General features: G+C 61.2%; 2 protein-coding genes across 2 annotated transcripts in view; one reads left to right on the top strand and one right to left on the bottom strand.

The window, feature by feature from the left end:
* The first annotated feature begins 1906 nt into the window (after positions 1-1906).
* On the top strand, positions 1907-3850 carry LOC128315875 (uncharacterized). Its single transcript, XM_053223611.1, has one exon. The coding sequence runs from the start codon at positions 1907-1909 to the stop codon at positions 3848-3850; it is 1944 nt and encodes a 647-aa protein (XP_053079586.1).
* Positions 3851-7207: 3357 nt separating this feature from the next.
* The window catches only part of FAH (fumarylacetoacetate hydrolase), a 57727-nt gene continuing 53287 nt past the window's right edge, over positions 7208-11647 (bottom strand). Inside the window, exon 16 of the transcript XR_008298908.1 lies at positions 7208-10144. The gene's annotated coding sequence lies outside the window, so the exon portion shown is untranslated. The remainder of the gene's footprint in view (positions 10145-11647) is intronic.

Raw genomic sequence — 11647 nt, 5'->3', positions numbered from 1 at the left:
TCCTGCGGCTTCTGCCCCCGTGCACACGGTTCCTGGTGTCTCCGTTGGCTTGTCACGTGGTTCCTCGTGTCTCCGTTTGCTTGTCTGCTCAGTGCAGTCACTGAGGACCAACCCTGGGAGCCGCGGTCACCAGCACAGGAGGCTGTGGGGTTTGGTGGCACAGGGGGGAGGGACAGAGGAAGAGACTGGAGGGGGGGTGAGCCAAGGGCCGTGGGCAGTGGGCAGGACTGGCGCGGTGGGGCGGGCAGGTGGCATTTCAGGGGAGCAGGTGGTGGAAAGGAGCAGGGGAGGAAGGCACAGAGCCTCGGGGTGTCCGTAAACATGCCTGCAGACTCGGGGACCCTCCCCACAGCAGGTGGAGCCCACAGCCCCTCCCCCTGCGCCCAGCTGAGGCTGGTCTCTCCCGGGACCCTCTCTGTGACCCTTGAGCCCCCAAGCGAGACGACACAGCTCCCAGGGAGAAGCACCAGCCGAGCCCACTCACCCTCCAGATGCATGAGCCAAACCAGCGGTGGCTGTTTTTGAATGAATCCCAGCAGCTGCTGGGAGCAGGGGAGCACATGGTCCCACGGGTGGCCAGGTGGGGTCGGGGCCCGACCCCCAGGTGCTCGGCCAGGACCCTCCCCGCAGAGGGATAGAAGTCACAGCGGCTGATGCTGGACCTCCGTCTGGTCATCGGACAGAGAAGCGGTTCCGAACTCAGGTTCTGCTGCTCGCCACCGGAAAGTCAGCACCCGAGAGACAGCGAGTGACGTTGGGAGAGGAAAGGACAGGTTTGCTGCCGGGAAGCCGGCAACCTGGGAGGACGGTGGGCTCATGCCTCCGCGACTGCCTCCCTTGTCCAGGACGAGCCGGAGGGTTGGGAAGAGGAAGGCGCGGGAACAGGGAGGGGGCTGCGTGCAGGAGCGGGTGCCCAGGGGTCACTCGTAGGTCGAGGTGACCCTGAACGATGTGCTGGCATTCTCAGCCGTTTTTCAACGTGGTTGGGCCTTGTTGTCGTCCTTCGCCTTCAAGGCCAGCGGTCTGCAAACCTCCAGCAAAGTACGTTATTTCTGCTACAGACCAAGGGACTCGGGTCAGCGAGGAGGGAGTGCATGAGCTTGAAGTCAGTTCACCCTCTCGACCAGCAGAAGGGCTGTTGGCGGCTCTGTGCACAGGCGCCTGCCAGTGCTTTCCACGACATCATGTCTCTAATACCACCGTCCTCCCCCCCCTCCCCCCACCCCGCGCTGACCCGCTCAGTGCACTCATCAGCCCTCCGGGTTTGCCCACGAGGAAACCGAGGCACAGAGAGGTTAAGTAAATTGCTCAAGCTGCATTGCCGGTTAATAGGATTTGGGCCGGGATTCAAAACGCTGCTCTCCCCCTTACCCTCTGTCCCCCTCCATGGAAGCTTGTAGAATACAGATGGGGTGGTGTCTGTGGAGGTGGAGGGGCCCTTCTCTGCACGGCGGATCCGGCCCGCGGGGCTCCCGGACCGGCAGCAGCACCGGCACCGGGGAAGCTGGGAGGAACACGGTTTGCATCCCTGTGGCAGCCTGGCTCTGGCCGCGGGCCGGCGCAATCCGGTCTGCCCGACGCCAGAACCGTGAGGCGCTGCCCCGTCCGCCCGCATCACTCTGCGCCGGCTCCGAAGGGACACCGCTGCGTCTTCCCCGAGGACGGTCGTCTGCTCCTACACGTCCTCCTGGGAGCCGGGGTCGGGGGGGGCGTTAGCAGGGTACAAGAAGATGGCCTTAAGTTGAGCGGAAAAGAAGCCAACGCTTTCAAGGACTCTAAAGAGGGAAGGGCAGTTAGTAGCTGCGGGCTGGACGGCCCCTCCCGTCTCCCACACCCTCGGTGACTAGGACGGGACGCCGGCCAGCGTCCGAGTGCCAGTGTCAGCATAGAGGCACCTTGGGCAGAGATGGCTGGGCCCGGTGCACAGCGGTGGACGCCCCCAGAGCCCGGCCCCTTCCCTGTCCCCAGACGGCGCGGAGCACTGCAGGCCGGCAGACCCACCGCTGTGCCCACGGACCCGCCGCCGTGCCCACGGACCAGACCCACTGTTGTGCCCACGGACCCGCCGCCGTGCCCACGGACCAGACCCACTGTTGTGCCCACGGACCCGCCGCCGTGCCCACGGACCCGCCGCTGTGCCCACGGACCAGACCCACTGTTGTGCCCACGGACCCGCCGCTGTGCCCACGGACCAGACCCACTGTTGTGCCCACAGACCCACCGCTGTGCCCACGGACCCGCCGCCGTGCCCACGGACCCGCCGCCGTGCCCACGGACCAGACCCACTGTTGTGCCCACAGACCCACCGCTGTGCCCACAGACCCACCACCGTGCCCACAGACCCGCCGCCATGCCCACGGACCCGCCGCCGTGCCCACAGACCAGACCCACCACCGTGCCCATGGACCCGCCGCCGTGCCCACGGACCCACCGCTGTGCCCACAGACCAGACCCACTGTTGTGCCCACAGACCCGCCACCATGCCCACGGACCCACCGCTGTGCCCACAGACCAGACCCACTGTTGTGCCCACAGACCCACCACCGTGCCCACGGACCCGCCGCCGTGCCCACAGACCAGACCCACTGTTGTGCCCACGGACCCGCCGCCGTGCCCACGGACCCGCCGCCGTGCCCACGGACCCACTGCTGTGCCCACAGACCAGACCCACTGTTGTGCCCACGGACCCGCCGCCGTGCCCACGGACTCGCCGCCGTGCCCACAGACCAGACCCACTGTTGTGCCCACAGACCCACCACCGTGCCCACAGACCAGACCCACCACCGTGCCCACGGACCCGCCGCCGTGCCCACAGACCAGACCCACTGTTGTGCCCACAGACCCACCACCGTGCCCACAGACCCGCCGCCATGCCCACGGACCCGCCGCCGTGCCCACAGACCAGACCCACCACCGTGCCCACGGACCCGCCGCCGTGCCCACGGACCCACCGCTGTGCCCACAGACCAGACCCACTGTTGTGCCCACAGACCCGCCGCCGTGCCCACGGACCCGCCGCCGTGCCCACAGACCAGACCCACTGTTGTGCCCACAGACCCGCCGCCGTGCCCACAGACCAGACCCACTGTTGTGCCCACAGACCCGCCGCCATGCCCACAGACCAGACCCACTGTTGTGCCCACAGACCCGCCGCCGTGCCCACGGACCCGCCGCTGTGCCCACAGACCAGACCCACCACTGTGGCCACGGACCCGCCGCCGTGCCCACGGACCCACCGCTGTGCCCACAGACCAGACCCACTGTTGTGCCCACAGACCCGCCGCCGTGCCCACGGACCCGCCGCCGTGCCCACAGACCAGACCCACTGTTGTGCCCACAGACCCACCGCCGTGCCCATGGACCCGCCGCTGTGCCCACAGACCAGACCCACCACCGTGCCCACGGACCCGCCGCCGTGCCTACGGACCCACCGCTGTGCCCACAGACCAGACCCACTGTTGTGCCCACAGACCCACCACCGTGCCCACAGACCCGCCGCCGTGCCCACGGACCCGCCGCCGTGCCCACAGACCCGCCACCGTGCCCACAGACCGGACCCACCACCGTGCCCACGGACCTGCCGCCGTGCCCACGGACCCACCGCTGTGCCCACAGACCAGACCCACTGTTGTGCCCACAGACCCACCACTGTTCCCACAGACCCGCCACCATGCCCATGGACCTGCCGCTGTGCCCACAGACCAGACCCACTGTTGTGCCCATGGGCCCGCCGCTGTGCCCACAGACCAGACCCACTGTTGTGCCCACAGACCCACCGCTGTGCCCACAGACCCACTGTTGTGCCCACAGACCCACCGCTGTGCCCACGGACCCTCCGCTGTGCCCATAGACCAGACCCACTGTTGTGCCCACAGACCCGCCGCTGTACCCACATGCCCAGAGACGCCCCTCCACATTCACGGCACCGTCTATACAACCCACCCCGAGAGGTGGGGTCTCTGAGGCGTTACGTGAGGAGGAACAGAAAGCCACCAGGCCTCCCCACCGGTGACTGCTGAGCCAAGCGCAGTTTGGGACGGCCAGTGTCCGACGTCTGGACCGCGCCTTCCGGGTGCTCCATCGGAGGCATTATCTACGTGTGAGGGGCAAGGAGAGAGACGCTTTTGCACCTGCAATTTTGTGGGAAAGGAAGGGCGATGATAAAGCCGAATAGTCTGGATTCTCCTAACCTGTCCCTACCCACCCAGCCCGACAGCGGAGCGCTAGCCTTTGGTCCCGGGCATCGGCTGCCGCCACTGGGCTCCACCCGCCCCAGCCCTCACCACCCACCCCGCTGTGCACGCCTGGCCTTCGGGGCTCCGGAGAGCATTCCAGAGTGCTCGCCACCGTGGCAGCGGGCAGGTGCGGGGCCCCCCTGGCCGGTAGCCTGCCTTGGTGCCATCCCTTGAAGACGTCTGACTTCGCGTTCACCCGGCCACAGCGGCTCCCAGGGCGGCCTCGCTGGCCGAGCCCACCGGATCGGTCCGGGTGGCGGTCAAGGGAGGTGGGCAAATGCACTGTGCTCGGCCTCCTTCCTGAGCGAGGAGGTTGAGAGCAGTCTGAGGGCTGGGCAGGTGGAAGCCGTGGCTCGGTGGCCACAGATCCAACGCCCTTGACCTTCCGGTCGGAAGGGGGCACCACCAGCAGAGCTCCAGCTGCGCGTGGCCAAGCAGAAAGAGAGGCACCGCGTCGCCAGCTCGGAGAACCGTGCAAGAGCAGAAATGCTGAATTTTATGTAAACTCTGCCAACGGCCGATTTTTAAAGATTAAAACAAAATTCCGCTTCAAGCCGTCGTGTGGGCCAAACGGAATGCGCCTGCCCGGTGCCGCAGAGGGGGGCCGCCTCGTGACCTTGGCATCGTGCGGTGGGGTATGAGGTCCCGCGGAGGCCCAGCCAAGACAACAGACCATTCGGGGCTGTTCTGGAGGGGCCGTGCGCTGGCCTCCCCTTCCTGCCCCGGGGCTGTCGGGACCCTGGGGCCTCCGTGCCAAGGCTTCCTGACGCTCCTGACTTCTTCCCTGGCCTCGCGGAGCCGCCCATGGGCCAGGGGAGTCCCTTCGGATCTCAGAGGTGTCCGCTGTGCCACCAAGTCCCCGAGGCACGGAGTGCGGGACCTCCTCGGGGCAGGCGCTCGCTCTGGGACCCCTCCCTGCCTCGAAGCAGAGGGGACGGGCACGCAGAGTGGCCATCTCTGTCTCTCTTTTGGGGCCCGAGCCTTCTCAGGCCCTGAGCTCGCTGAGCTCTCCGACAGCAACGCTAGTCCCCGCTTGGGCCACCGCACGGGCCTGCTTCCGGAACAAAGAGCGTTAGACTACGAAGCAACGCACAGGGAGGCCCGGGGCCTCACTAGCAAGTGGGGGAGAAATGACTTTGGTGTTTCCACCCCTCCTTCCCCAGTCTGTGCAGGCTTCCAGGAGGGGGCGCCGGGCTGGGTGACCGAACACCCTGATATTCTAGACGCCCTGGCTTTGCTTTTGCTGCGGGTGGAGGGGGCGGGTGGGTGCAGAGGCCCCCCGTCCCTACAGCCGCGAGGGCCTGTTCGGCCCCCAGACAGTGCACAAGCATGGGAGCCGAGCGGGACTTGCTGTCCTCACTGTGGGTGTCCACTGAGCGCCCACTGCCCACTCTACCCGGACGGAGAAGGGGTGGCAAATGGGGGGGGGGTCCCTGCCCTCAAACTGGGAGGAGGAGGAGGAGGGGGAGGAGACGGGCTCCCGGCTGCTGAAGCTTCCTGTGTCTGAGCACAACTCACACTTGAGGTCGAGGGTCACAGCCCAAAGGGGGGGTCTTCACTTCAGATCAGATGGGGTGATGTTTGAACTTGACCTGAAAGATTCCCTGAGGGGAGTCGGCTCTCCAGGCAGAGGGTGGGTCTGTGTGAACAAGGGCATGGAAGATAGGAAAAGCCCATATTGTCTTTGAGAAATAGGGTGATGGCATAATCCATGAGAAAAGAAGGCGCAGGAGGTAGGAAGGGGAGAAGGGAGGAGGAGAGGGGAGGGAGGGAGGGGCGGGAGGCAAGGAAGGGGGCAGGGGAGGGGAGGGAGGGGAGAGGAAAGAGAAGGGGGGACAAGAGGGAAGGGAGAAGGGGGAGGGGAGGGGAGCAAAGACTCGTCCTCTGCCTGGAGTGCCCAGGGCCTTGGGAAGTCTGTCCTGTTCAAACAGGAATGCCTTTCCGGCAAATCCCCGCCTCCACCCAAAACCCACTGCCCCCAGAGTGGGGAGACTTCTCCAAAGTCTGTGGGGGCTCCTCCCGCCATGGGCACCAGGGAGTGGGGGGGGAGCCCTGGTACCCAGGGCGTTGCTGCCCACAGATGAGCTCTCAGCTCCCGCCTGCCCCTGTCGGTGGCCGTTGGCTGGGTCCTGACCTCGTGTCTGTTTCCAAAGCAGGGGCACCGTGACTCCGTCCCGAGTCCTTGGCGAGGGCACCTGGGGCGCACGCTGTGTGGCACAATGCCAGTGTCAGGATTCTGGGCACGGCAGCTGGCATTTGTTGTCTTTGGGCACTTTTCACCCTGCGGGGCTTGTCTCCCAGGCAGGATGCCCTCGGGGCCTGGCACACAGCAGGACAGAAAGGCAAGGAAGCCAGGTTTCTCCTGGGGACTTCTCCGTGTCCCCGCGTGTCCTTGACTTAGGATCCTGTGCTGCCTACAACAAAATAATGTCCCTCGTTAACGGCCGCCTGAGCTTTTATTCATTGGATCTGTTCTCATTTAAATGTGACATTTGCCACTGATTTTTCTGTCTTGTACAAAGTGTCTCCAATAAACAGATGCATTTTAAAGAGCTTCATTCAGTGAGTCAAGGCAACAAATTAGCTTCTAGAATCCCGTTCCCCTTAACAGATGTCTGGAAAGTTCTCAGCACTTCCAGAAGGAAGTCTTCACGGGGACACTTTCCACTGATTCCGTTGCTGGGAGCTTGTCGTGTGCGAGAGGCAGGGATGGGCGGGCGGTGCGGCCTTACGTCGAGCGGGTGGTTCAGTCTAACATCGCAGGCTCGCGGGGCAGCTCGTGCGGGGATCCCAGCCACGACCCAGCCCGGGTCGCCTGGCGGGACAGGCACGAAAGGAGGAAGGTCTAGCGAGGGAGAACTTAGTCGCCCCCGGGGCAGGAGGACGGGCCAGACCCAGGCTTCATGAGCCCGAAAGTGTCTGCAGCACGGGAACCCTCCCTAACAAAGCAGGTCAAAGTTATGAAAACAAAATTAAGCACGAAAGTCAGTCTTTATTTAGAATGAGAAAATATATCACGGCAAATGGCAAGCACTAAAATCATCTCAACATTCTTTAATTAAAAAAGAAAGAGGGGTGCCTGGGTGGCTCGGTTGATTAAGTGTCGGACTCTCGATCTCGGCTCAGGTCATGATCTCAGGGTTCATGAGATCAAGCCCTGTGTCGGGCTCTGTGCTGAGAGCTCAGAGCCTGGAGCCGGCCTGGGATTCTGTGTCTCCCTCTCTCTGCCCCTCCCCCACTCACGCGTGTGCTCTTTCCCTCTCCAAATAAATACACTTAAGAATGTTTTTAAAGCGACCACAGGTGTCACAAAATTTATAAAAATATTAACTTTAAAAAAAATTAACCACTGACCCAGCTGCATAACATTTGATCTCTTTCTATTTCAACTAGTTTTATAAAATCATCCCTACAGAAAATAGAAGTCTTGTCAATCTTCCGGCAAAAGCCAAACTTTGGGTTTTGTTGGCTTTGTTTAGAAATGTTTTGGGGCGCCTGGGTGGCTCAGTCGGTCGGGCATCTGACTCCGGCTCAGGTCATGATCTCACGGTCCGTGAGTTCGAGCCCCCCGCTCTGTCTCTCTCTTTCAAAAATAAATAGACATTAAAAAATTAAAACAAAACAAAAATGTTTAGTGATTTATTGCCCCGATCTCACAGGAGCAGCTTCCCAGTGTCAGGTGTCCAGAACCCGCCCTGCCCCCAGCCCTGTCCCCGGGAGGCCCGTCAATGCACTGAAGGCTGGGGGTCCCCTGTTGTCTGATGCGTGCCACCCTGCACAGGAGGCCTGCGGCCCCCGAGACGACCTGCTCATTTTGCAGCAAGGACAGCAGACCCCGTGGCTTGCTCAGGGTCCTTCGGCTTCTCCACAGCAGACTGGCTCCTGTCCCGAGGGACACCTCTTTCCTCTGTGTATGGGGGTGGAGGGGTGGGCGGGGAGCCCGGTGACGGCGACCCCCTTCCCGAGCCCTTGCAGAACCCACAGGCCGGCCCTGCGCGTCCAGAGGAGTCCCGCGGCTGGGAACTGCGGGGCCCCTGCGGCTGCCTGCCTTGGAGTTTCAGGGAGGTGAGTCACTCTCGGGGACAACCACGCCCGTGTGTCACAGTTCACCCCTGCCACTCTGAGTTACTGTGGGGGGGAAGCAGCTTAGCCTCTGATCTCTGTTTGGGTGCAGGGACATGTTCCAAGGGGGATCAGGTCAGCGTGGGGTGTCCCCTTGGCAGAGGGTACCCAGTGATTGGCTGTGTGATTGGCTGTGTTCTGGGGGAGCCGCCACGGAGAGCCCGGCAGGGTTTGCGGGCCGAAGGACGAGCGCAGCCCGCTTGGGGGACCGAGTCCCGCGAGGGGAGCCGTCCAATCAAACATAAAACAACAGCCGACATTTGCACCGCGTGTCTCCTCTGTGTCGGGTACCGTGCTAAGCACTCTCGACGTCTGTCCCCATCTGTTGTCACAGATCCAGCAAGTTCATGGGGGAATCACTATCCCCAGTTTAAAGGCAAGGAAACCGAGACTTGAAAAAACTCTATCACCATGTGGTGTCACACGCGTGGTGGGAATTTGAGCCTGGACGTTGTGTTCCGGGACGTGAGCTCAGCCACGTGGCTGTCCTAACAAGCGCGCGGGGTGCCGTCACCTGCTGTTTCCACGGGGGAGGGCGCTGGGCTTGAACTCCACCGGGAAGACCTGGACGGCCCGTGCACCTGACTATGAAAGGAGCTTCCTGCCGAGGCTGTTGGTTGTGTTTTGGGGGGGGCGGGCGCACAGTTAGCGGCACAGGTCCGGGGGTCCTGTGCCCGAGGCCTCAGTGGGCTGTGAAGGGCGGCTTGAGAAAGAGCTGCTGTTCGGCCCTGCTCTGCGGGGCTCACGGCTCGCCTGCCCTCGCCCTCAACCCGATGTCATGGTCTGGACGACAAGGCTTGATATTCTCCCGTTTAAAAGCTCTGTGAAAGGCTGGTCGTCGGTGTTTACTAATGCAAGAGGTCAGCAATTATATAGGACACAAATGAAATGGCAATCAAATTAGAAACGTTAGGGGGCACCTGGGTGGCTCGGTCGGTGAAGCATCCAACTTTGGCTCAGGTCACGATCTCACGGTTCGTGGGTTCAAGCCCCGCGTCAGGCTCTCTGTGCTGACAGCTCGGAGCCTGGAGCCCACTTCGGATTCTGTGTCTCCCTCTGTATCTGCCCCGACCCTGCTCATGCTCTGTCTCTCTCTCTCTCTCTCTCTCAAAAATAAACATGAAAAATAAAAAAGAAAGAAAGAAAGGTTAGCTTCATTTCCTAGAAATGTCTGGTCCAGTCTAGGACGAAGGGGAGCGTGTGACCCCTCGGACATCCAGGGAAGGGGGGGTGCCCGGAACCAGGCATCCCCCCTCCTGCTCCCACACTGCTCATCTGTCCCGCCACCACCCGAGCTCACAGCCTCGGCACCTCTCCGCTGGCCGACTGCCCGTCTGGGCCTTCAATGTCGCGGTCAGATTCCACCCATTCCTATAGCTTGACCGCCCCCACGCCCGTCCCTCCAAACACAGGAACTCGCGTTCCCCAGAACCCCCGTGGGTCCCCCTGCCCCCGGCCCACTGTGGCCCCAGAAGCCCCACATCCTCAGGCCCCTGAGAATGGGAAGCGGCTTAGCCTGGTAACCATAGCAACCCCATTGCCACTGCTCCCACCTGGGACCCTTCTCCAAACTAGAATTGTGCCCGGACACCAGCAGCCGCTGTCCTCACCGCGCGCAGACCCTCTCTCTTGTTGTAAGGTGGGAAATCTTCCTGCGAAACTTCGTGGGCTTTTCTCTTTCCCGTCCCCGGGTGTGCGACCTTCATCCGAAGCAACAGCCTGCCTGGGAGCGGGTCAGAATGCTCCAGTGGGCGTGCGGGAAGAAAGGCCATGCTAATAGTCGGTTCCTGACAATCAAAAATATGATTATGCAGCAGGATAATAGCCTTGCGAGTCAGGTTATTTTCTTGAGAAGAAAATTTCCAAGCTCCCCTATTTCCTTTTTTAGTTAGCATATCACAAACCGATGTAGAGGCATTGGCGCATAAATTTCTGCTGTGGCTTAGAGCTTTGCCCACGTCCTTAATGAGATGTTAGCTGCATTCGAGAAGGACGCGTTGGCCCAGGGGAAGGAACGAAAGGCCGGACGAACATGGCGGAGGCTGGTACAAGACAGGGTAGTGAGGTCTGTGTCTCCCGATTTTCCGTCTCCCAGCTGAGGCTTGGAGGCGCCAAGTGCGTCAGGTACATCGAGGGAACACTGAGGACCGGGGTCCTTGCCCCTTAGGGACTGAGAGAACGCCCTGTTGGAGACTGTGGGGCAGACACGGAGAGGTAGGGACCAGCCTCTGGAGCAGAATGACACTAGGTATCAATCCCAGGAACGTATCGCTCTAGATGTTTGGGAAATAAGTAACACACATTTATTTCCTATTTTTTTAATGTTTTTCTTTTTATTATTTCTGAGACAGAACATGAACAGGGGGAGGGGCAGAGAGAGAGGGACAGAGAATCTGAAGCAGGCTCTGTGCTGACCACAGTGAGCCCGACACACGGCTCAAACTCGCAAATCATGAGATCATGACCTGAGCCGAAGTCGGACAATCAACCAACTGAGCCCCGCAGGTGCCCCAGCAAGACACTTTTAGGGGCGCCTGGGGGCTCAGTCAGTTGGGCATCCAACTTTGGGTCAGGTCGTGATCTCACGGGTCGTGGGTTCGAGCCCCGCGGCGGGCTCTGTGCTGACAGCTCGGAGCCTGGAGCCCGCTTCGGAGTCTGTGTCTCCCTCTCTCTCTGCCCCTCCCCCACTTGTGCTCTGTCTCTCTCTCTCTCTCTCTCTCTCTCTCTCTCAAAAATAAATCAACATTTAAAAAATAATAAAGACATAGATACCACCCATGGGTCACAGAGAAATCACAACGTAAATTAGAAAGTACGTCGAGCCCACGTCGGAGCAGTACCATGGGGGAGGGTGTAGTTCTGTGTGTGTCAGTTGGGAGAGAAGGCAGGTCCAGCCTCAAGGGATGCACGCTTCCAACAGAGTCAACCAGAAAAAGAACGGCAAAGAAAACCCAAAGAAAACCAAAGGAAGGGCACAGGGAAGGTGAGGGTAGAAATCAATCCCATAGAAAGCCAATGTACAATAAAGCCTGGAGTGAGCTTTTTGAAACCATCAATGGGGGCGCCTGGGTGGCTCGGCGGTTGAACATCCAACTCTTGATGTCGGCTCAGGTCATGATCCCAGGGCCACGGGATTGAGCCTGGTGTCGGGCTCTGTGCTGACAGTGTGGAGCCTGCTTAGGACTTTCTCTCGTTCTCTCTCTGTCTCACTGACTCTCCTCTGTTGGCTCTCTAAATAAATAAATAAACAAATAAATAGATAAATTTTGAGGAAAAGAAAATATCACTGA

Source organism: Acinonyx jubatus, chromosome B3 (genome assembly GCF_027475565.1).
Source record: "Acinonyx jubatus isolate Ajub_Pintada_27869175 chromosome B3, VMU_Ajub_asm_v1.0, whole genome shotgun sequence".
Taxonomy (NCBI): domain Eukaryota; kingdom Metazoa; phylum Chordata; class Mammalia; order Carnivora; family Felidae; genus Acinonyx; species Acinonyx jubatus.
The sequence above is the reverse complement of the archived record's forward strand: the minus strand, read 5'-3'. Positions and strand labels throughout refer to the sequence as shown.

Coding starts and splice junctions, on each gene's coding strand:
- LOC128315875 (XM_053223611.1), top strand. CDS start 1,907: ATGGCTGGGCCCGGTGCACAGCGGTGGACGCCCCCAGAGCCCGGCCCC.